Source organism: Phodopus roborovskii, unplaced genomic scaffold, assembly GCF_943737965.1.
Source record: "Phodopus roborovskii unplaced genomic scaffold, PHOROB, whole genome shotgun sequence".
NCBI lineage: Eukaryota > Metazoa > Chordata > Mammalia > Rodentia > Cricetidae > Phodopus > Phodopus roborovskii.
Window position 1 is genome coordinate 3054309 of NW_026126517.1, and position 23353 is coordinate 3077661.

The 23353-nt window shown below is 42.4% G+C and overlaps 1 protein-coding gene across 2 annotated transcripts in view; it reads left to right on the top strand.

The window, feature by feature from the left end:
* The window catches only part of Bmper (BMP binding endothelial regulator), a 267199-nt gene that overhangs the window by 150650 nt on the left and 93196 nt on the right, over positions 1-23353 (top strand). For both annotated transcript variants that reach the window (XR_007835287.1, XM_051196995.1), the window contains exons 12-13: positions 13097-13426; positions 19642-19978. Coding sequence is in view for 1 of the 2 variants with exons in the window: in XM_051196995.1 (XP_051052952.1) it covers positions 13097-13426; positions 19642-19978 (667 nt within the window). In the remaining variant the exon portion in view is untranslated. The remainder of the gene's footprint in view (positions 1-13096; positions 13427-19641; positions 19979-23353) is intronic.

The following is a 23353-nucleotide window of genomic DNA, read 5'->3' on the forward strand; positions in this document are numbered from 1 at the left end:
TTTATTGACACCCTCTCATCAGCTTTGCTTTAGGAATGTCCTGTGCATTGCGGAGTATTAAACAATTACCCTTCCCTCAAAGTGCCAAGTGTCTCTAGACATTGTCAAATGCTCCTTGAGGTCAACCAGTGATACCACAAGTAGGGAAAGCTGCCCTGTGGTGAATGCAGAGAGGAGCATTTTTGGGACTGCCGCCTCAGCACATAGGACAGTAAAATGAAGTTGCCCTTCTGTTATCCTAAAATCAAAAGGCCAGGGCCTCTATGGTTATCGAATATGCTTTTATATTTTAATTCCCGGAGCTTAAAAATAGTTATAAGACACAACCTGACCACTAAAAGATTGCTCCCATTGTTGTTCATTGCTCGGAAGTGGGAAATAAAATGCAGACCGCATTTCACAGTGTGGATAAGCTTGCTTTTGTCTTTACTGTATATGATCATATTTATAGTTTGAATTATTCAACATATGTATATTTATTTTCTGTATTTTAATATATTCTGCAAGGAGTCAAGACTATATGCCTACATAAATGCATGCATGCATATATCCATATATAAAAGAAATAGATTACAGCTCTCAAATACTCAAAGATACTTTTTGATTGTAGATGTTAAATGAATGATGTTTTTTTTTTTCTGCTGTGTTGGCACCTCATTGACGCTCACTAAAATCCTACAGAATTGCTTCCTGCCTGGCTTTGTCATGGTCTTAGTAGAGTTTGACATCTTGAAACAAAAATGAGTGCTTTTTCAGGTCTTTCTCTCTATGTGTCAGTTACAATGCAAGCTTATTGTTATGTAGGTAGGAAGTGGCCACAAGGACAGGAAGCCATTGTGCTCTCCACATCAGAACAATGTGTAAGTTTGGTCTGAAGAGGCATTGGGGATTCTATTCACATGGGGGTCCTCTTAGAATCAGGCCTCCAGAAAGTCTAAAAAGCAAAGTTGCCTCTTAATAACTTGAGACATACCATTTTCCCTTCCAACAGAAAGAATTGAATTTGGTTTGGATGATTTACTTAAAGTAAAATATTTGAAGTGAGCTATACAAACTCCATAAAACTTTTGGCAAAAGCACCTTCTTGCCAAAGTATGAGGCTGTAGCTGGAAGGCAGTCTCTCTTTGCTTGGCTGAGTGTCATGTGACCATGAATAGGTGCCAGGAAGCGTCAGGACTCATGAGGGCCACTCTGCTATTCCTGTAGCATTTGGTTTATGTGAGATTCTCTTTTATAGTGTGCTGGCAAATAGTGTGTGTGTGGAGGGGGAATCTTGACCTCACCAACCCACAGAGACCAGAATCAGATAAAATCTATGCTGGCTGCAGATCTGTTTTCAAACTTGGAAATAATACTTCAGTGTCAAAGTTTTCACTGATAAGTGAGGGTGTGTGGAGGAAGGTAGGGGGGAGGTTGAGAGGTTGGTTATGAAAGAAGTTAATCTCTTAATCAGAGGCATCCAGAGGTGTTAGGACATGGTCATCCACCCCCAGGTCTCTGACATTACTTTAACACTTCACTTACTACATACTTAGCCTGAGGCACCCCCAACCCAAAAATACAGGCATGTGATTTGTAAAACTGAGGCTGGCAGGGTCTACTGAGCACATGTGTACATATGATTGAAATAATCTCAGCTACATATTCCATAAGTCACAGGAAATACTGAATTTCTGCAGCTTGGGGTGCCAGGAGGTGCACAGTTGCCAGGTGATTCTTGAACCCCACTCCAAGGGTTAGTTTCTAGCTATGTGAAGGTCACTGGATCTGTGCTAACTCATAGTGGGCCCTGGGCCTGCTGCCTGTACCCACCAGCTCGATGCAGAATTTGCCCCAGCTGGTTTTGTTAGCAAGTCTCTTTACCCTAAGCCATTGAATTCCTGGTGACATTTTTTATGTCCCAGTAATCAGAGTGAGTGTAGGAGGGCAAATAGGATAATGACTGTCCCTTACTGGGGAGATGGGAGTGGGATAGGGCATGATGCATGATGAAAGACTGATGTTGGAGTCTAGCATACGAAACGTCTCCTCTGAGAGAGCCTTTGCATATCAGTAACTCCAAGGTTGAGCAAGGCTTCTTGCCTCTGGGACTCCAGTTCTCTTAGCCCTTGGAGTTTGTCCTTACCCCAGGCAAGCGAGGGAAATTGGACACCAGGCTCAGGAAGCTTGCAGAGTAAGAATCTGCAGTGTTGATTTTAGCCCAGCCAGGGAGGTGTTAAGCTTAGTAGCCACTGATGTTTCTCCTCCTGCAAGGGGAGCTAGCTCTGACACTTTCTGAAGCCAGGCTGGCAGGCTGGGGGAAAGGGAAGCCCCACATGCCAACAGTGTCTGGTGGAGAGCCCACCCAGGAGAAGCAGTGGGGAAATGAGGTCTTTCTTTAGCTCTGCTGTTCTATTTTAAGATGTTACCACTTTGCAGTTGTCTTGCTACAAGTTAGCAGAGTTAAGGGATTGAAATCATCCTTTAAGAACCAGATGATCTCTGACCTCCTTGTCAGTTTCAAGTGTGAATTGATAGTAATGCTTCTCCAGTAATAACACATCCAGGAAGCAGACAAGGGTGGCATACTGACACTAGGTATAAGGTTTGTTCTTGACAAGTACTCAGTAATTTAGTAATTGATTAGTAAACTGTGACCACCATCATCATCAGTGTCAACATCACTAGCCAGCAGAACCAGTGATAGCAGCGGCAGTAGCCAACATTTATTTATCATCATCTGCTATATATCACTACACTGTCACGGTTGTCCCATTTGATTTCATATCAATCTCACAGCTATCTTTTGGCTAAGTAATGTTATTAGTTGCAGTTTTACAGCCAGGGGACTGAGGCTTAGAGATGGAGCCTGAGTCTCCCCTGTGCTGTCTGGCTCCAGAGGCTGAGCTGGAGTCCTTGTGCTTGGGCTCTTTGTCATTTAGAGTTCGATAAATAGTTACAGCTAAGAAGGGGGTGGTGGTGGTGGGAATTTTATAGTCTCTAGGAGTGATAGATTAGAAAAGAAATTGTAAGAGAGCTCTCCAATTTAATAGCTATTCTCAATTCTACCCCTAGCCTGAGAGAAATGACTATTCTAGCCCTAGGCTTTCTTCTATTTTATGGTTTGCTCCACCTATCTGCTCAAGGCAGAGTAGTGACTGTGCTCTGAGCTTACTTTTCCATATCTACTTATAATTCCAGTCGCTCTCTGCCACCTCCACCATGGCAACTCAGAGGGGTATATTTATACAGTCAAATGAAGGTCTTGCTAAATTTTCATTTCTACTATGCACATGTGAGTAAATATTCTGTATGGTTTTAAATTGAAAGAACTCTGCCTATATTTGCTAGTAGGCTTCAAAACAGAGCAATGTTGTTTCCAAAATTTCACTTTAAGTCATTACTAATTTAGTGCCATGAAATTATATTCATCTGGGGACCTTCTCTCTGGGATCTTCCCTTCCAGTCCTTAGTCAAGGAAACTGAGGCTCACAAGTGCACCAAGTAGGAGAATTGGATTAAGACCCATGTACTTTTCAAACATCCTAATATAATACTCAGTCTAGAAGCCTCTTTGGAGTTTGCTATGGAAATATGGTTTATTCTTGTTTGCTTGCTTTTTATTTCTAAGTGACACAGTATTATTAAATCATTCCATTAAAAATTACATTCTTGTCCACATATAAATTGATATATGTTTTTTCATAACATATAAATTGTTATGACCACACTGCCTTCCCAGATCTCTATAAAGAAATGTAAGTGGCCAGTTGTGGCTGAGTATCCTGGAAACCTAAACTTAGTGAGGACACCCCGGAAATACAACCACAGGGCAGGACAGCTGAGTAAGTCAAACACCAGACTGCACCTGAAATCCATGCTCCATGGAAAGCTCTGAGTGCTGAGATGAGGCAGATTTCTGCCTCTCCTACAAGTGAAATGAGATCAGCCAAACAGAGACTTGCTGTGGTGGGGCAGGGCTTCTAGTACGTTCAGTTCACATGTTTTGCTTCTTAATTTTCAAGATGACCCTGCCAAGTAGAAGCTTCTGCACATTGATCAGTTGTGGGTCTTGATGTTATTGCCATCTACTGCTGGAGGAAGCCTCTTTTATGAGGGTTGAGAGATGGTCTGATCTATGGGTATAGAATGGCATTAGGAATCATTTAATACTATGTTCATTTAATGATATAAAGCTCTTGGATTTTCCCCTAGAGCCTATGACTTATCTAGCTACAGATTCTTGACTCCTTTAACAATGACAAGTTTGGGTTCTATCTCATGAAATAAGCTTTGTATCTAATCTAGAAAGTGATTGGTTACCCCTATAACATCTGTGCTACTCCTGTGCCAGTAGGCATATCCTGTCGGGTTAGTTTTGTAGTTTCCAGAGTTCACAGGTGGTCAGGATTGATGATTACTTTGCTCCTTTTGTAGTGCATGTAATACTTTACAGCACCATGAAAACTAGTCACCATGGGTAAAATACCAGCCTCTCTTCCCCATGCTCTCTGAGTCCAATAGTAAACCTTAGCTTCTAGCCTTCCAAGGGACTAATTCTCCTTGTAAGTGTTGCATTTGAATTTCCTTAACAGTTGCTACCTTTGATTCTCCAGAGTATCTGAATTCGGAGTTGGTTGGAGGGGCTAGTGGCTGCTTCCAAGCCCTATTTATTGACTAAATTCTGGCCTCCACATTCCCCCAGCTGTGCAGGTTTGGAGACTGAACGTTGTTTCTCATATTTCTGGCATTTCTCTCCCCTGTTGCTAATCAGTCATCAAGTCTAGTTGATTGCCTCTTTATGCTGTTTTTCTAATAAATAATTTCCTTTTTATTCCCATGATAGCTGTACCCTCATCCTGTTGTTTTCTATTAACCCCCATCGCCTTCTTTTCAGTCCTTTGTGTACACCAGTTCAGAACACAAACTCATCCTTCATGAAAATCCAGACCTCCTTCCTCCACTGCCGAGCTTTCCAAGGTTTATGTTATAAAAGACTAGAACTGAGAAATAGCCCTGAGTAATATCTTCAAGACAGATCCGCTGATTGCCTATGTTAAGGAATACTGGGTAAGGTAGACTTGCACACACTTCCTTGCCGTAGAACTCTTCCGGGCTTTGCTGTGGCATTGGGCACTGCAAACTTCCAGGAGGGTGAGATAGTACAGAGCACCCCTCCTCCAGTGACCTTGTAGAGCTAGTTTTACTGTGGCAATCCAGCAGGTGGGATTGATGCTTTGTAGGAACACATAAGAAATGTTGGTTCTTTGGAATATATTTAAACTTCTCATACTGGCAACGAATGAATCTCAGGTCAATTTATTTACAGAGTGTGAGTGCTTCATGTCCCCTGAAGCAAGTCCTTGCTGCAGACAGATCTGTGTCTGCTCTTCTTGTACAGGCTGCTTCCTTCCTGTGTTTGTGCTTTACTGGCATGCTTCCTGGCCTAGAAGCCTAACTCCATTCTGGCTCCTAATCTATATTGTGGATGTCTTTTATGGATGGACTCAACTCATTATATTTTCACCAGCTCTGTTCTTTATGCTCCTGTTACAGTCTCTCCCACAATAAGAAAAGCAAGGGTCACTATATGTGGGCAGCCCTAAACCCATTGGCATCTTTTCAGGGAATCTGCAGTGCTTTGGGTAAACAAACCTATATCACAGAAGGAGCTTGGGTCTGCTCTTTTAGCCACTGAATGGAAAGGTGAGGTGGGATTTCAAATGCAGGACTCTTCCTAGGTCCTAGGTCCTTAGTGCTTAATTCTGTAGACTAAATTAATTTAGAGGGGCAAAGTGCATCTCCTCAGTTCAGGTGCACAGCTCTGCTATAAAGAGAACCATCTAAAGAGAAGAGACATTGCCACTCCATCCCGTGTCTAACAGGAGTAGCAAGTATATATTCTACAACAAGCTTATATTAAAACTTTTAAGAGTAAAATGCATTTTTTTTTGCTTAGTGATTTAGCTTCATCTGTTATTTGTTGGTACAGGGATCTTAGTTATGTAGTAGACTTCCCCAAATATATGATGTGAAATAAGCAGTGAAAGAAAAAGAAAGAAAGAAACTTGGTGAGTTTCCTACATTCTGGAAAATAGAGATAAAACAGAAATAGATCTTAAATTTGAGAACTTGAAGTTGGGGAGATGAAGGGACACATTAAACAGAAGATCCATGCACTTAATTTTATAACTGACTTCTAGATAGATATTGTTAATCTGAAATTCAGGTAGTCCTGGGAGGTCATTGACCAACTTTAAGAGCCTCTGCATCCTAGAAGCTTTTTCCTGGGAACAGCTTCTTCACATTCCCAGTGGCATCAGCAACATCTGCCGGAACACTACAGTGTATGCTATCAGTAGAACCATGAGTTGGAAAGGCACTGGCCTTGGACCACAGAGACTAGAGCATCATGCTATTGGGTGAATGACTGGGCCACAGGCAGCTGCAAACTCACTATTACACTACTGAGGGGTTGATATAATATTACATGATGTATAGAGACATAGTAAGACTGGAATGAGACACTAAAATACAGAACACAGCACCCCTGCATGGTGCCTGACACAAGCAGTTTGTACTAGATGCTTTAAGTGTGCTAAGTTCTAGTTTCCAATGGATGCTGTAGCAAATTCCCACAAAAAATCATGGCTTAATACCACTAATTATCTTATACATGCTAGAGGTCAAAAGCAGAAAGAGGCCTCACTGGGCTAAAATCAAGCCACTTAAAAGGCTGTGTTCCTTATAAAGTTTCAAGCAGCATCATTTTTTGCCATTCCTAGCTTCTCAGGCTACCTGCATCACTTGACCCTTGACCTTCTCCTTCATTTTCAAAGTTGTGGCTGGTTCCATTCTTCTCATGAAATGTATTATGTCATGGCTCTGCCTTACTATTCAGGCCATCTGATGCCACATGCACAAGTTCTGGTTATCAATATGTGGCTTTCTTTGTGGAACCAGGATCAGCTGCCATACTTGATCCATGTAGGGTTAGACTTGAACTCCATTCTCCAAATTTGTAATTCTGAAGGTGTTTTTCCATAAGTTACATGCCTATTCAGCTGCAAGAACTGGATTTACGAAGGGAGAGGGATTGATGCTCACCTGAGCCCTGAGCTCCCAGAGTGGGATTTCCAGAGTGGTTTTCTTGTCACCGAATATAATTCCCCTTAAATAGTCTTCACTTTTCTGGTTTCTCTAATAGTGTATTTGTTCTTAATGTGTTCATAAATAAATCAATTAATTAATTAAACAAACTTCTGCTGCCTATCTGCCGCATGTCATTACTTGTATTTATTTTAATAAACTTAATGTAGCCAATTTCTTCTTAGCCAAACTCATTGTTTAATTAATTAGCCCATTTTCAGCAAATATTTGTTGATATTTCATAGGCAGTATCCCATGAGTTGTAATACAGTCAGTGTCTACGTGTGTGCATTTAGAGCCTCCAGTGTTGCACTGAGTGTATACTGGGAAGTATACATGAAATTTATGGGTAAGGAGCTCAAGGCCAGACTAAGGGGTTGTGAGTACATTGTTACTGTTGGGTGGGGTACAAAGTGACTTAACATTGTCAGGAGACAGAGCAGTCAATAAAGTGTTTGTCCTACAAGCTTGAGTTTAGACCTGCAGTGCTTGTGTCAAGACCTGTCCCTGTGCCCAAGCACAGGGGAAAGAGGGACAAGAAGACACCAGAGGCTCTCTGGCCGGCCAGCCAGCCTACAACTGAGCTTAACGAAAGACCCTGTAAGGTGTTTGGGAAGGAAGAAAAATGACATTGGCTGGGGTATGGTGGTATTACAGGGGGAGGTGTTATTGAAGAGATAGGGAGAGAGAGAAAGAGAGAGAGGCGATGTGTTTGTGTGCACACTTGAGTGTGTATGTGTCTTTATAGCATGTGTTTATACATGTATGTGAGTTTGCACTTGTGTTTGTGTACATGCATGTGTGCAAGTGTTTGTGTATGCACGTGCACAGGCAACCACACACATGTGTGTGAACTGCGTGGTCTTGGGTGGGACAGGCTGAGCCCCTGGTAGTAGCTGAGAAGCACCAGCATGTACTGGGTAGGTCCTAGAGTGGCAGCTATAGCTTGGTATCTGGAAACAGTTCAGATTTAATTTTTGAAGTTAAGGAATAACTCGATGAGTACATGTAGTTATGGCAATATGAGAAAACAAATTTCTGTGTGATATAAAATTCCTATGTAACTTTTTCAAACTCAGGATTTTTTTTTAAATGTAGTTCAGTTGTTGTCCCTAATGGGAATGGAGCCCTTGTCCCTGTGCCACATCTTACAGTAAAGTTAGAAAAAATGCACATCCTTACAGACATCCAGGTGCCACCTGGTGGAACATCTGTTGGCTCTCAAGTGCCTGTAGGCTAATAGCTGTCACTAACACTGTGCACAAGGCCATAGCTCTTGTATGTAGAAGATAACCAGGGCCTGCTTTTTACCAGACCCTACCACGGTCAGAAGTCACCTCAGCAAATAACAGCTGGCTTGTGTCTCAGGCAGTATTTCTAATCCTAGCCTTTCCTGCTTCTTACCAAACACTTGGCATGGCAGCTACTTTCACCCTCCTAAGATCCCCAAAACTCGGCATGACTCCGTCCCTGATCCAGAGTCCTGCAGGACCTGTTTCCCTTAAGTTTGTGCTGAGAAAGGTTTAAAGCCATGTTTATGTGCCTTGTGCCCTGTGGTTAGGACACCACTCCGGAAATGTGTTGATCCCCATACAAGGTGCTGGAGAGACCTCCCTCTCTGCAGCAGTAATGGACTGAGGTGGAAAATTCCCTTCTGGGTTTTCAAAGGAAGACGTACTTGAATGACTGCGGAAATCTTATGACATGTTAAGTGAAATATAGGAAATAAAATTTCCATGTACAGGATTGTCTTAACACTGAAAATAAACACACAGGCACAGCGAGAACTGCAGACACGGCTTACTTCTTGGTGACAGAACATGAGGGGCTTTCGTTTCTTCCTTGCACGTTTTCTGCTCTGTTTTGTTGTTTGGCGGAAAGGGCTAGATTAGTCTACCCAGCTTCTCTTGTTTTTGTCTCTGTGCCTGGGATTCTAGAGTTCTCACTTAATAGTCTTTGACAGATGTTTTGAGAACGCTGCTCCAGAGAAAAGGCATTTCATTAAAATACGTATATTCAGGGTAAAATAAAACAGTCTGAGGCAGTTAAGAGAATAACATCAGAACCGTGTGTTCAGAGGTGGCAATCTTAATACATGTGTATCATTAATGTGATATGTTGTGAGGAAGGAATTTGGGGTTTTAAAGTCAATATTCCTTTCTGAAAGTACACAAGAAATGAAAGTGTAGATACTATTAATATCATAAATAAGAAAAAAAAAAGGGCTGGAGAGATGGCTCAGCCCATTTGAAGCTAGCCTCACAACCAAAAACATAAATAAGAGAAGAGGAAAAAAATGCTGTACGTAATTCTGCCTAAGCAGAATTTTTAATATTTTCAATTTTAAATATTTGACTTTTTACCTTTTGATCTCTTTTTCCCTGGTCATGTGAATTTATTTACATATATTGAAAACAAAGCAACAACAAACCCAGATGAAGATTTGACTTCAAGACTGTGAAACAATGTGCCACAGAGAGAAACTGAAATAGCCTGCATCTCTGCCTTAGGCACATTCAGACAAGTTCTTTCCCCAGTTCCCTCTCTGTCCCCCTAACCATTGAGCCAAGCTTTCCAGAATAGTGTGACCAGACATCTGGACATGTTGGATTACAGCACATTTGACTGGCTCTCCTGAAAATAGCCATGACAGTGCAAAGCTCACTTTTGTTCCCAAGTGTTATCTGGATGCTTCCTTCCTAGGCAGGAGGGTTTCTGTAACACTATCAGTCTTGCTCTTAGACATTCTACAGCATGTGTGTTAGCCCACTCCTCTGGGATCTGGCATGAAGACTTTTGGGTGCCAGGAAAAGGGGCCAAAGTTTCACAATGATTTCAGTTCATGATTCGAATGTTCCCATGTGTAACACATAATTCTCAAGCCTCTTCATAGTCTTGAAATTTTGTTGGCTATGTCTATATTGCAGTCACACAGGAAATCATACCAACTTCCAAACTCTTCTCTCCTACAAATTAAAGACTCTTAAAAAATATCTCTCCTGACAGGCCTGTTCACATACAATTTCCACTTTCTGGGTCTGTTCTGGACATCCCCCATGGCTTCTTGTCCAGCCAAGAACAAACTCAGGCTTCCTGAGGCCAGTTCAGGGTAGTCCAGTTTCTATTGTATCCTTTGGGATTTGCTTTGTCACACAATTGGCTTTATCTATAAGTGCCTCATTATTAAAAGCAAAACAACAACAACAAAACTAGCAAAACAGGGGAAAACGTTCATTTGTGGTTCCATCAAGAAGTAAATGTTGTTGTTGTTGTTGTTGTTGTTGTGTGTGTGTGTGTGTGGAGAGAGAGAGAGAGAGAGAGAGAGAGAGAGAGAGAGAGAGAGAGAGAGAGAGAGAGAGCATCCTAGAACTGAAAACAGAATCTTGTTTCTGGTTTTTCACTTCCCACAACAAAAACATTTCCTTAGTCCTAAGGATCACTCACAAATATTTTCAATGACTAGATGACAGCCCATATTATGCTCTACTGTCAAGTGCCTAGCTGTTTATCTAATGTTTGGAGACAGTTTGTCAATTTTCTGAGGATGCTTCCATCGTTAGTAGGCATGCAGAAGAATGCTACCAGAGGGAGTGAACTTTTGACAAGTGTTAGTTACCAATGTTTTGATTAATGATAATTTCATTGCATCTATGATCAGGACATCAAGAGAAGCCACAGTTGCTACTGCGGCAGTAAAACAGTTGTAAGAGAATGTAGTGCCAGATGTGAAAATCCTCAGTCCTGGTTCACTGCTTTAGGACATCCTCAGGGGAAGAGTGCCAGCCCCTTGGGTAGTATGTGAGTGTTTTGGCTTTCCTAATCTGAGGTCATTTATCTCAACCCTGAAGATTTCAGAGCTTCAGTTGGTTCTGTCTAACTTGCTGAGTACGTGGGACTGAGAGCTTTAGGTAACACACTTGAATTTGGTGCACAATGTAAGAGGATGTACTAAGTCTGAACTCTTGCTTCCCTGTGGAGTGCACACTGCCTTTACTCTGTCAATTAACATGCATAGTAGCAATGGGTTCCATTAGCTGGAGAGTGAAGAACAGTGTGAGAAGGCAGGTTTGGAATCCATACCATTCAACAAAGACTGAAAAAATGCACTGTGGAGAAGTCAAGCTGGGGATGGCTAGATGGGGGAGTTAGGATAGTAGGGAACACATCCAAAGTATAACACTGGTAAAATTGAGGTCACAACAAAAATGGATAAGAGAAAAGTAAGAAAGGGTTAGTTCAAACATCACTGCCAAGCCCACACACTTCTCCCATCCTCATGATGGCACCTCATAGATATTCTTGAATATTCTTGTTCACTGAAATGTTTCTATATTTCAGAAACTCTCGCCTTTGTTTGTGACAAAGATGGACAAAAATACAGATGCATTAATTATTTTTAAATTCCAAATGTGGTTGATATGTATGGCTTCCCATGAGAGTAGTGATGAGCTGCACCCTGAACCAGCATTATTCTCCATGCATTGTGGGAGCACACAGTGAACCTGACATTGGTGCCAGTGCTGTCTGCAGCTCAGCTGTCCTCTGGGCTCTGTCCTGACCTCACAGTCTGGGCCATCTTTTTCAGCCCTGAAGGTTCAGTCTTACATCCCAAACCCAGTCGTTCGTCCTTGTTGCTCTTGACTTGATAATTGTTCTGGTGTTGGCTGGAAATTGCTCTGCTTTTGCTCATGTTATTTTTCTTCACATCTGAGATGAGGACTCATTATGTAGGCATGGCTGGCCTCTAGCTTGCCATCTTCTTACCTCAGCCTCCTGCCTGCTGTGCTATAAGAATATGCCCAGGTAGTTTTCATTATTTGGGCCAATTTCTCTAAATTAATTTCCTGATGGTTTGTGCCTTATTAGAAACAGATAACAAGACCTTCTCCTGAAAACAAATAAATGCCAATTTTTATTTATAATTATATTTAATTTTTTAAATAAAACCACCAAAATGCCTCAGAGTACTAATCTTTACTTTGCTTTTATAAATATGAACTAATGGAGTTTCAAAGTGTGGAGTCTTTTGGGCTAAATATCCTAAAGACATTTTCAATTAATTTTTTATTTAACATTAGATTTTGTCATATGTGTCAAAGTATAAGAAACAGATCCTTGGAGCTACAGAAATGACTCAGTGGCTAAGAGCATATATGGTGGGCTGGAGAGATGACTCAGTGTTTAAGAGCACTGGCTGTTCTTCTAGAGAATTCAGGTTTAATTCCCAGCGCCCACATGGCAGCTCACAACTGTCTTTAACTCCAGTTCCAGGCTCTGACACCCTCACACAGATATAGTTGCAGGCAAAACATCAATAATATAAAATAAAAATAAATTGTTTTAAAAAGGAGTATGTACTGCTCTTTTAGAGGACCCAAGATCAGTTTCTAAACACCTATATTGGCCCATTTGCAATCCCCATCACTCCAGGTCCTGGGGATCCAATAGCCTTTTCTTGTCTTTTCAACAACAGTGTGCACACCACACACACACACAAACACACACACACACACACACACACACACACACACACACACCACTCACACAATAAGATAAAACCTCAAATTAAGAAATGTGATAATTTATATTTCTTGTTTTCATGTAGTATAGTTTTCATGTGGTATAGTTTTGCTGTTATTTATTTATAAGCTTGATTTCTTGTTTATGTGGGTTATGGAGTAAGGCCTTGATGTAATTCCTTTATTCAAAGAAGAATGCCAGGCTACAGCATAGAGATGTTCTCAGAATTCCGATGTATTAGAAATCATCTCTAAATATGAACACACTAAAGGAATTGTAAGAAAAACAAGCAAAACTTTTCATACCACTTAGTCCATTTCAAACCTTGGTTACTTTAATGAATCCCTCCCAAGCTTCTTAACTGGTAGATGCTCTCTAGGAATTTCTGATTTCTCTGTACCACTGTCTTGGTAGTGACCCTACTTTGGTCTCCCTCTCTCATTCACAGAGCCTGGCGTTTGCACAGTATTCGGAGATCCACACTACAACACTTTTGATGGACGGACATTTAACTTTCAGGGGACATGCCAGTATGTTTTGACAAAAGACTGCTCCTCCCCGGCCTCACCCTTTCAGGTGCTGGTGAAGAATGATGCACGCCGGACCCGTTCCTTCTCCTGGACCAAGTCTGTGGAGCTGGTGCTGGGTGACAGTACGGTCAGCCTGCAACAGCACCTCACTGTGCGCTGGAATGGCTCCCGCATTGCCCTGCCCTGCCACACACCCCATTTCCACATTGACCTGGACGGCTACCTCTTGAAAGTGACTACCAGAGCAGGTGGGCTTCTTCTGTGGGCTCCCTCTGACCTTTATTCTGCTCACCATGCCAGCAGCAGCAGCTTCATGGAGTGTGCCTCCTTCCTGCATTGGGAAGGGATGGGGAAGGCTTCTCTCCTGCCCATCTCGGGGAGAGGCACATCCTGAAGAGGCTATGAAATAACCACGGGCATTTGTACCATGCAGACCTTGCACCTGGACACCAGCCACACCAGTCTTGGTGATTTTTGGACATCCAGAACCTTTCCACTCACATTCTAAAAATAACAGTGGTACCCTGCAAATAACCTCTCCAGCTTTGTTACTATTTTAGGGCACTGATGTCCAGCTTGGAACTGTCAAGTGTCTCTTAGATCAGACAGCCATGTGCAGTTTTACATCTGTAGTGAGGGTTTCCTTGGTAATTGCCCAACTAGGGGGTGGGAGGTTTCTCAGAAGTAAATTGTTTTAGTCCCAGTTGCTGTTCAAATGGGGCAGGTGGCAGGGAGGGGGTGAGAATTATAAAGCCAAGAAAAAAGTTAAAGGAGAGACACAGTTTTATGGTGCATGCTTTCCTAGCCTATGTGAGGCCCAGCTTCAGTTCCTGACACACACACACACACACACACCCAAAACCAAAAAAAACCAAAAAAACCAGAAAACTGAAGACAGACAGTCTTAATCTCAGGCAAGCCTGATTTCCTTTGGTCATCTTATGCTGGGAAACACCAGCAACCTTGCATCAGCATGCAGATGCGAGTATACTGACAAGAGCCAAGGAGCCACACATGCTCCGAAGGTCTATGTGCGCTAACACCAAGAGAGGATGTTCCCCTGGCTGATAGCCAGGGACATTATTTCTGCAACAGGACATTTCCAGGCTGGCTTTGAAAGTGTATCTTCCAGTTGGACCTTGGATGTATAGAGATGATGGCTGAGGTCTTCTCTCTGCAGTAGCCTTAGGCCCACTCTACCAAGCATTTCCACTCCATGATCAGGCTGTTCTCAGCTGCCAGTGGTCTACACAGTCAAACCCTGGCACACTAGGTGCTATCCCAGAAAAAACATTTTGGAAGCAGGGTCTAGTTTGTTTTTATCATCCTCAGACTACCAGCTTAGCTCGTGTGCACTACTGTCTCATTGGTGTGGTTCCTGGCACACCACTTCTGGTTAATGCATGACAATGGGTATTGCATTGCAGGGTCTTTAAAGCATGATACTTTAAAGAATCTGTGCACCTTTTTAAATTTTATTTTTGCATTCTAACTGTTGAGAATTTAATAATGGAAAGGCATCAACTGAGTTCTAGATTATTTAGTGGTTTTGCTGTTGTTGCTATTGCTTCAGAACCCTGGAAATTGTTATAATTCAAGCCAATATTTGGTTTGATAAATTGGCTTAACCCCGTAGAATGCCAGTTTACCTAAGCAGGGAAAGATGCCAATGTGGAGGCTGGGAGCTTTTAGGTACCAAGACATCATTTCAGTGAGATAGTACAAGTGTTAATGTATAGGGGCATTCAGCAAAGAAGATATACCTTTTCCTCTCAAGTGTGAAATTCTCTATTCATTCAACTAAGGTGTTTCAGCCTACTCAAAAAATCTAGGCAGTTCTTATATCCAAATGTCACAGCACTCTAACATTTAGACCACAGCTCCTTCCTTTAAAGGAGCCAACATCCTGGTTCCCTGTAAAGTATGTCCAAAATAGGCTGTTATTACACAGAAGTAATTAGAAGCATCCTGCCTATCTGTTTGCAAGCCAGTGAGACACAATGTATCGTACTGATATGGAAATTATTAGTCAGTCATGGCCCAGCTCTCAAAGAAGTACTGGAAGATTACTAACCGCCTAGGAGGTTCAACACTGTTCCGTGTACAGCTGGCAAAACCTTATGGAATAAATATGTTCTTTGTACGATTCCATGCTGTAAAAATGAGCAAAAGGATGGATGGGCTGCTAAGAATATAATGATAGCTCGTAAATACCATAATCAGATTAGTGAATTTTACTACGCTGGACCTTGAGCTCAATCTTCCAATTGCTTTCATTTTTCCATCTCCTTTCCATGATGTAAGTCATTTGTGTGGCACCCCTAACAGCTGGCTGAATGAGTGTCTGCTGTGCACCACCCCAGCAGCCTGCTTCTTGGAGAGGAGCTTGTTTTCCTGAGCATTGAACCTGCTTTTGCTCTTTGCTTTGACTGAAACTACTGGTTGTCCAGGCAATAGTGCTTCCTTTCTGGTCTAGCCACCTCAGTTTGAAATATCCCTTCGGGATATTTTCCTGTTACCACCTATTGATTGCCTATTTCAAATTACATGGCATTGCCTTTGAGTGTTGTCTTCCTCTGAGTTTTGTTTTCTTTCATAAGCAAGAGTGATCAAAGGGTGCTGTCTTCAGAACAGCAGCTTACCCTCAGGCCTGCAGCTGGAGGACAGGGCAGGAAGAGAAAGGGGGGGCGCTACTTTTGTCTTAGTGGCTTAGTGAATCTGGCTGAGCTGCCTAGGTGCTAGCAGCATGGCAGAATCAGGCGCTACCACCTACCTGCGAATGACTGGTCTCAGCAGCATCGCTCACCTTCACCACACATCCCGTCCCAACTGAGTTCTTAGCCAATAGTTTAAATGTAAACTTCTTTCCCCTGTGGTCAGTTTACTTCATCAGCTCTGCCTGAGTTATGTAAGGTCTACCTGAAAGTGCCCGGACACAAGGGACATGCTTTTCATTATATTTTTGTTCAGCCGTCCACTCGTTGAACTTAGAATATATCCTGGTATTAAACCCAAACAGAAAAAATATCTAGTTTTGTTTCTCTCTGGAATATATACAGACTTTACAACTCCTTCTCTCTTTCAGTAGACTATAGTGAAAATATCAGTAAGCAGAAACCAAAACAATAGAAAAAGCAGGTTGGGAAACTCACTGGTGAGCAGGGGAAACTGCAAGGAATGTGACTGCTGCTCAAGCCCAGCTGGTACATGTGCTTCAGTTTTAGCTGGCTCACAGGCTGACAGACAGACAGATGGACGGACAGATAGCTATTTCTACCCAATTTCTCACGCAGAGAACTGGGAAAGTCATGCCAGCTGCAGAAAGGGCCAGCACCTGCCCTTTGAGTGCTGTCATGAAGTTCAGTTCTGCTCTCTTGAGATGTCCACTGAAAGGCCTGTCTAGAAGAGCCACTGCTTCGATTGCAGCTTATTAGCGTTTGGTCTATCATAGATAAATCTCTCTCTCATAAAGGGTTAAAGAATTCACACAGACACAGGCAGAAATTATAGCACAATAGACAAAGACATCTGCAGGAGAAAATTCATTTCACTGCCCCTGTATGAAGCTTGGCACTGGTCGGCGATAATCTCAGTGTGCTAGTAACAAAGAAAGATGGACACTTTGGGGACCCTGTTTTATGAATGAGATGTCATGGGTTTTGAGCAGAGTTTACTCAAGGCACAGTGATTCTACATGTCTCCAGGCGTGTGCAGACCACTAGACCCTGCAGACAGGGAACACAGTGATGTGCTTGTTCTCCACCACTGAATTCCCAGGACTAAGTTGCCCAAAGGTTCAGAGTTATTTTATCATTGTCTGTGATGACAGTGGACCCCTTGGGTGTAAATTCCTCACTATTTGTCGTACTTGGAATAGCAGTGTTTGCCTGCTGCCTAGGAAAGAGATTTGCAGTTTGGAAAATTTTGCAACATGGAAAATCTTTGGAATTGTGCTCTAAAAGTTGGACTTGGGACGGAACTGATTTTCTCCCCTCATTTTTCTTACTTAGGAACTGCCCGGCTGCAGGCTTGTGAGGTCAGGTTTCTTCTGCACCTTGGAGAGCATACTTCAAATCATTTTATACTTGTTTGCCTCCTTTCAAAAACAGTTATTAACCAGCGTGAAACTCGGAATTTAGCTGGCTTTACAGAGTCAGTGCATTAGCACCACAGGGTTGAGTCCTTCATTTATGCCGGGATCCAGGTACTCAGATGGTGGACTATACAGAAATGGACATGGTGTTATATAAAAGCTATGGCGCTCATGGCTGACACCACATCTCACGCAGGGCCACATGCAAGGTGCTGTGTGGGTACTCCAGTTTATCTCTTTTCTCTCCTACTCGGGTACTCCAGTTCTCTCTCTCTTCTCTTCTACTTGGGGCTGTCACTGCCCCTCTTCACCGAATTTCTTCTGAGACACCTTTCCTGTGGCTGTCCTCTATTCTTCCTTTTCCAGATCTCTTTGTTAAATTGCTTTTCCATTTGTCTTGGATTGAAAATGTTCTATTACTTCCACTTAGTGCAGAGTGGTTTCCAAAGTTTTTCTTGTTTGTTTGTTTGTTTTGGTTTTTCCTCAAGAGCCTCAGTTTTGGACCACTGGTTTATTTTACCAATAGCTCTCCAAAAAGTAACTATACCTTGTGGCATCTGTGTGGCTTTCTCATGGGAAAGCCATTTGGCTAGACTTTCTCCTGCTGTGGACATGTTCAAACCTAGGAATTTCTGGTTTAGAATCTATTCTCTTTGTGTCTTTCTCATGTCTCCTTGTCCTGAAGACATTGCCTTTTGGAAATTTCTTATCCCAACAAGACCAATTCTCTTTCACACTATCTACCTAGCTAACTTTCTTCCTTTTTCTTCCTCTGTCCCTCCCTCCTTCCCTCCCTCCCTCCCTCCCTCCCTCCCTCCCTCCCTCCCTCCCTCCCTCCCTCCCTCCCTCCCTCCCTCCCTCCCTCCCTCAGAGCCATCCTCATCTCATCTCCAAACTCTGAGCATTTGCTCCTCTGCCTAGTTGGTTGGTAATTCAGGAACAAAGATGATGGATTTCAGAGGAAAGTCACGTTTCCTCTTTCCAGAGGCTCAGCACAAGCAGCACACAATGAAAGATGATTTTTATTAGGAGCCCAAGAGCCTATGCAGGAGAGAATCAGGAGGGAGCAGGGACTCTCCTTTCAGAAGGCTTGCCCTCAGATTGCTGCTTGTAACAGACAGCATCAGTAATGAAGATGCCCAGAACAGACGTCCACATAAATGTGTTGTTGGGGCTCTCTTGAGTCCACGCTATGAGGTTCCTTCAGCAGTCATCTCAGGGGCTCAGGCCCTGCCAGAGATTAGTGAGGTGAAACGCTGGCAATGTGCACTTAAAAGGATAAAGCAGAAAAAGTCATTCCTTTCTGCTGAACCTTCAAGGCGTTCAACATGGACTTCTTCCTCTTGAGGGTAATATCTTCACATACAATATCAGATGGATTGGAGGAGGTTTCTTCTTCACTGTCTAATCAGACTTATCTCTACCATGCCGATATAATATAGCCTGAAGTTCATAGCCACAAAGTTCATCACTCAGAGGTGTCATTGCCTAGAGATATTCCTCAAAATTCCATATTTTCATACAAGACTTCAAACAGTTCAACAAAACAAGAAGGGTATTCTCTGCTCTGGAGCAAAGACTGTAGATTATTTATTTATTTATCTATCTATCTATCTATCTATTTATTTATTTATTTTTGTGAACAAGGAAAGAAGTGATGGTCTGATGGTAGATACACAAGAGGAAATTTTTCTCATGCCCTAGTATTCTCCAGTACATTCTAAGATATTGAAGCTTGTGTGCATCCCAAGGATGGGCTCTTAAGCATTCCCCTCTAGAAAATGTCTGTCAGTGGTCTCTGTCTAGGGAGTCACTACAAATGGCAGGGAGTGACCGTTTTCATGGATTCTAGTGTCATCTTCTGAAGAATATATAGACACTCATTATAGCAGACAGTTCAGAAAATTTCCTTTAGTAGTTAAAAAAATAATTATATAGAGTATTTGGATAAAGAGATGAAAAACATATTAGGGGTACAATGCTTATTCTTTGCATTTCCATATTATAGTCATCTTCACAGAAGCAAAGATAGAATTTGAAAAAAACACAACTATTTTAGGAAAATTTAAAATTAATATACTCTAGATTACTATGGTGACAGTAACTTTCCATGAAGGTAGACTCCAAGTACAGAAGATATTACAAAGGGAACCTTTATACAGTTGATAAATCCTGAGCTCCTTAAATGGAATAATTTCTTTCATTTATGTAAGACTGAATGTGGTGAGATTAAAATGCAATTAAGGTCTGGATAATAGCTAGGGTTGCTCCCTGAAGGCTGATTGCATATGAACTGGATAAAGATGCACACATTTGGGAATTATAGGGATGTTCCAGGGTGGGTGACCCTCCTGTCTTCTTGTCCTCTAGGTTTGGAGATATCCTGGGATGGAGACAGTTTTGTGGAGGTCATGGCTGCCCCTCATCTCAAGGGCAAGCTCTGTGGTCTTTGTGGCAACTACAATGGTCATAAACGTGATGACTTGATTGGTGGCGATGGAAACTTCAAGTTTGATGTGGATGACTTTGCTGAGTCATGGAGGGTGGAGTCCAATGGATTCTGTAACAGACCACAGAGAAAACCAGTGCCTGAGCTATGTCAAGGCACAGTGAAGGTGAAGCTGCGAGCCCATCGAGAATGCCAGAAACTCAAGTCCTGGGAGTTTCAGACCTGCCACTCAACAGTGGACTATACCACGTTCTACAGGTAAGTCCAATGTGCTGATGGACAGGTTTGGATCATAAACTGAGAGCATGCTTGACCTTGGAACCAAGGGAATCATGTCTTTTTGTTTTTCTTTTATTTATTCTTCTCTCATACAATGCTTCTTGACTGAAGTTTTCCCTCCCTCTGCTCCTTCCATTATTCCCACCTCTCCTCTCCCCCAGATCCACTGCTTTCCTGTTTCCCTTCAGAAAAGAGTAGACCTCCCAGGGATATCAACCTCATATGTCATAACAAGATGCAGTAAGACTAGGTAAAAAAACAAAAACCCTCATATCAAGGCTCGATGAGGAAACCCAGCAGTAAGAAAAAGGTCCCAAGAACAGGCAAAAGCAGTCAGAGACACCTCATTCACATAGGAGTTCCAAGCTAACAACCACACCACACCGTATGTGCAGAGGACCTAGGGCAGACTCAAGCAGCTCCATGATTGTTGCTTCAGTCTCTGTGACCTCCTACAAGCTATGTTCAATTGATTCTGTGGGCTGTGTTTTTGTGGTGTCCTCTACACATTGACTCCTACAATCCCTCTTCCCCCTCTTCTGCAGACTCCTGCTGCTGCCTAATGTGGGTAAATGTTTAGTTCCTCTGCATCTGTTTCCATTAGCTGCTGGAGGAAGCCTCTCTGATAACAATTAGGCCAGGCACTGATCTATGAGTATAGCAGAGTAATTAGGAATCATTTAACTGTTTTGGGGAGAGCAGTTATGTTGGTCTACCCTAGGTCTCTGGGCTATCCAGCTTATGGTTCCTGCCCTTCCAGGCAGTGTTGGGTATGGGGCCCCTCTTTTGGCTTGAGCCTCAAATTAGACCAATCATTTTTTGTTTACAAGCTCTAGGCCATCATTGCCCCAGCACATCCCACAGACAGGACAGGTTGTAGGTCTAAGATATGTGACTGGATTGGTATACCAGTCCCACCTCTGGAAGCCTTGCTTGGTTACAGGAAATGGTCAGTTTAGGCTCCATATCCTCCACTACTAGGAGTCCTTGCTAGGGTCACCCTTCTAGATTCCAGGAAGTTTCCACAGCACTAGGTTCCCCACCCCCTCCATTCCAGTTGTCTCTCCCCATACTTTCTCCCTCTATCACTTCCTCCTATACATGATCCCTCCAGTTCTCATCCCCACCTGCTTCCAGGCTCCTTCCCAGGAAGGTCCATGTATCCTTCCAAAGTCTCTTTGTTACTTAGCCTCTCTGGGTCTATGGATTGTAGCATGGTTATCCTTTAACAGCTAATATCCACTTAAAAGGGAGCATATATCATGTTTGTCTTTTTGGGGCTGGGTTGCCTCACTCAGGATGATTTTTTTTCTAGTTCCATCCATTTGCCTACAAGTTTCATGATGTCAGTTTTTAAACTGAGTAATATTCCTTCATGTAAATGTACCATGTTTCTTCAGTTAAGGAACATCTAGTTTTCTTCCAGTTTCTAGCTATTACAAAAAAGCCACTATGAACATAGTTGAGCAAGTGTCCTTGTTGTAGGATGGAGTGTCGTTGGGATATATATATATCCAAGAGTGGTACAGCTGGGTCATTAGGTAGATTGAATTCCTATTTTCTGAGGGACTGCCCTATTGATTTCCACAGTGGCTGTACAGATTTGCAATCCCACCAGCAATGGAGGATGTTCCCCTTGCTCCATATCCTGGCCAGTATGAGTTGTCACTTGTGTTACTGATCTTAGTCATTCTGACAAATAGAAAATGAAATCTCAAAGTGGTTTTGATTTGCATTTACATGATGGCTAAGGATAGTGAACATTTAAATGCTTCTCATCTATTTGAGATTGTTCTATTGGTAATTCTATGTTTTGGTCTATAACCCTCCCCCCTCTTTTTTGTTTGTTTGTTTGTTTTGTTTTTGTTAGATTGTTTGGTTTGTTGATATTTAGGTTATTTATGTATTTTGGCTATTAGTCCTCTATTGGCTGTAGTGTAATGCTTTAAATTGTAGAATTGTAGGGTAATCATCATTATCCCCTCTTCTTCTTCTTCTTCTTCTTCTTCTTCTCCTCCTCCTCCTCCTCCTCCTCCTTCTCCTTCTTCTCCTTCTTCTCCTTCTCCTTCTTCTTTTTATTATATATACAGTGTTCTGCCTGCATGTATGCCTACAGGCCAGAAGAGGGTGCCAGATCTCATTACAGATTGTTGCGAACCACCATGTGGTTGCTGGGAATTGAAAGCACACTCTTTGGAAGAGTAACCAGTGCTCTTAATATCCGAGCCATCTCTCCAGCCCCCTACCTCTTTTTGCTCAGTAACTCATCTTGTCCAGAATTGGTCATTTTTTATGAAGTTTTCCAGGCTTGTCTTCTCTGGGCAATTTTGTTTGTGTGTCTACAGGTATTCTAGAATGCTGTCTCTGAGTTATAGAAGTTTTTCTGTAATTAGCCTCATCTGAAGATTGACGACTGCCTGACAGCATGCCTGTTGGGGACAGGCACTAACTGAAATGGAATCTCACATCAACCTGGCTTTTGTTTTATGTTTGAGGGAACAGGATTATCCTAGGTCTGAGAAACAGTTCACATGTACTTCGTGGTCTAGTCCAGATCCAATCTGCCATGGAAAACTGAGGAGCTGAGTGAAAATTCCCTGGACATAGATCAACTATGACACTGCATGTCCCGAGTCAGAGGACAGGAGAAAATAGGTTTGAGGTGGGAGAAAGGAAAGGATCTCATTAAGATGAGGGATTCTGTCTTTTCTACCATGTTAACTCTGGGTCACACCCAGAGATGCACTACAGAGGGTCTTGCCTTTGACTTCCTTGTAACAATGTTGGGTTTGTAAGTTGATGAGTTTGGCCTGTTGCACTCCTGGTTACTACACAATTCCAGGAGTTCAAGAGCCAAGGCTGCCTATAACTTTAACCGCCGTGGGTGTGGGAGGAAACATGAGAGGAATGCAGCCCAAAAGGCCTTGTTTAAGTGATTTGCCTGTGGCTCTTAAAACTAGTGAACTCCTGTGGTCTGCAACCACAGAGGGGTTATTTTTACTCTTTAATTGCCACCACTTTATTTCCCTTAGCTCTCATTAAATGTGATCTTTTTATTTTAATTTGATCTTTGGACATAAAAGATAAAGTTCTATAAAGACAGCTCAAAGTAGGATGGAAAAAGACTGTCCCTGTCATCACAGATCCCCAAGCATGGCTGTATCTGCCAAACCATTTGGCTTTAGTCATATATTCAGCTCTTTCAGCCATTCTCCTGTTATAATTTGAATCCTCTGAATTCCCTTATGTTTCCCCCTTGTTCTGCCCCCGAGATTGGCTCCACTCCTTTTCTACTGAGTCCTAATTGGAGATTGTGGATGAGTTCACCACCTGGATGACCCAGACTTTATTTGG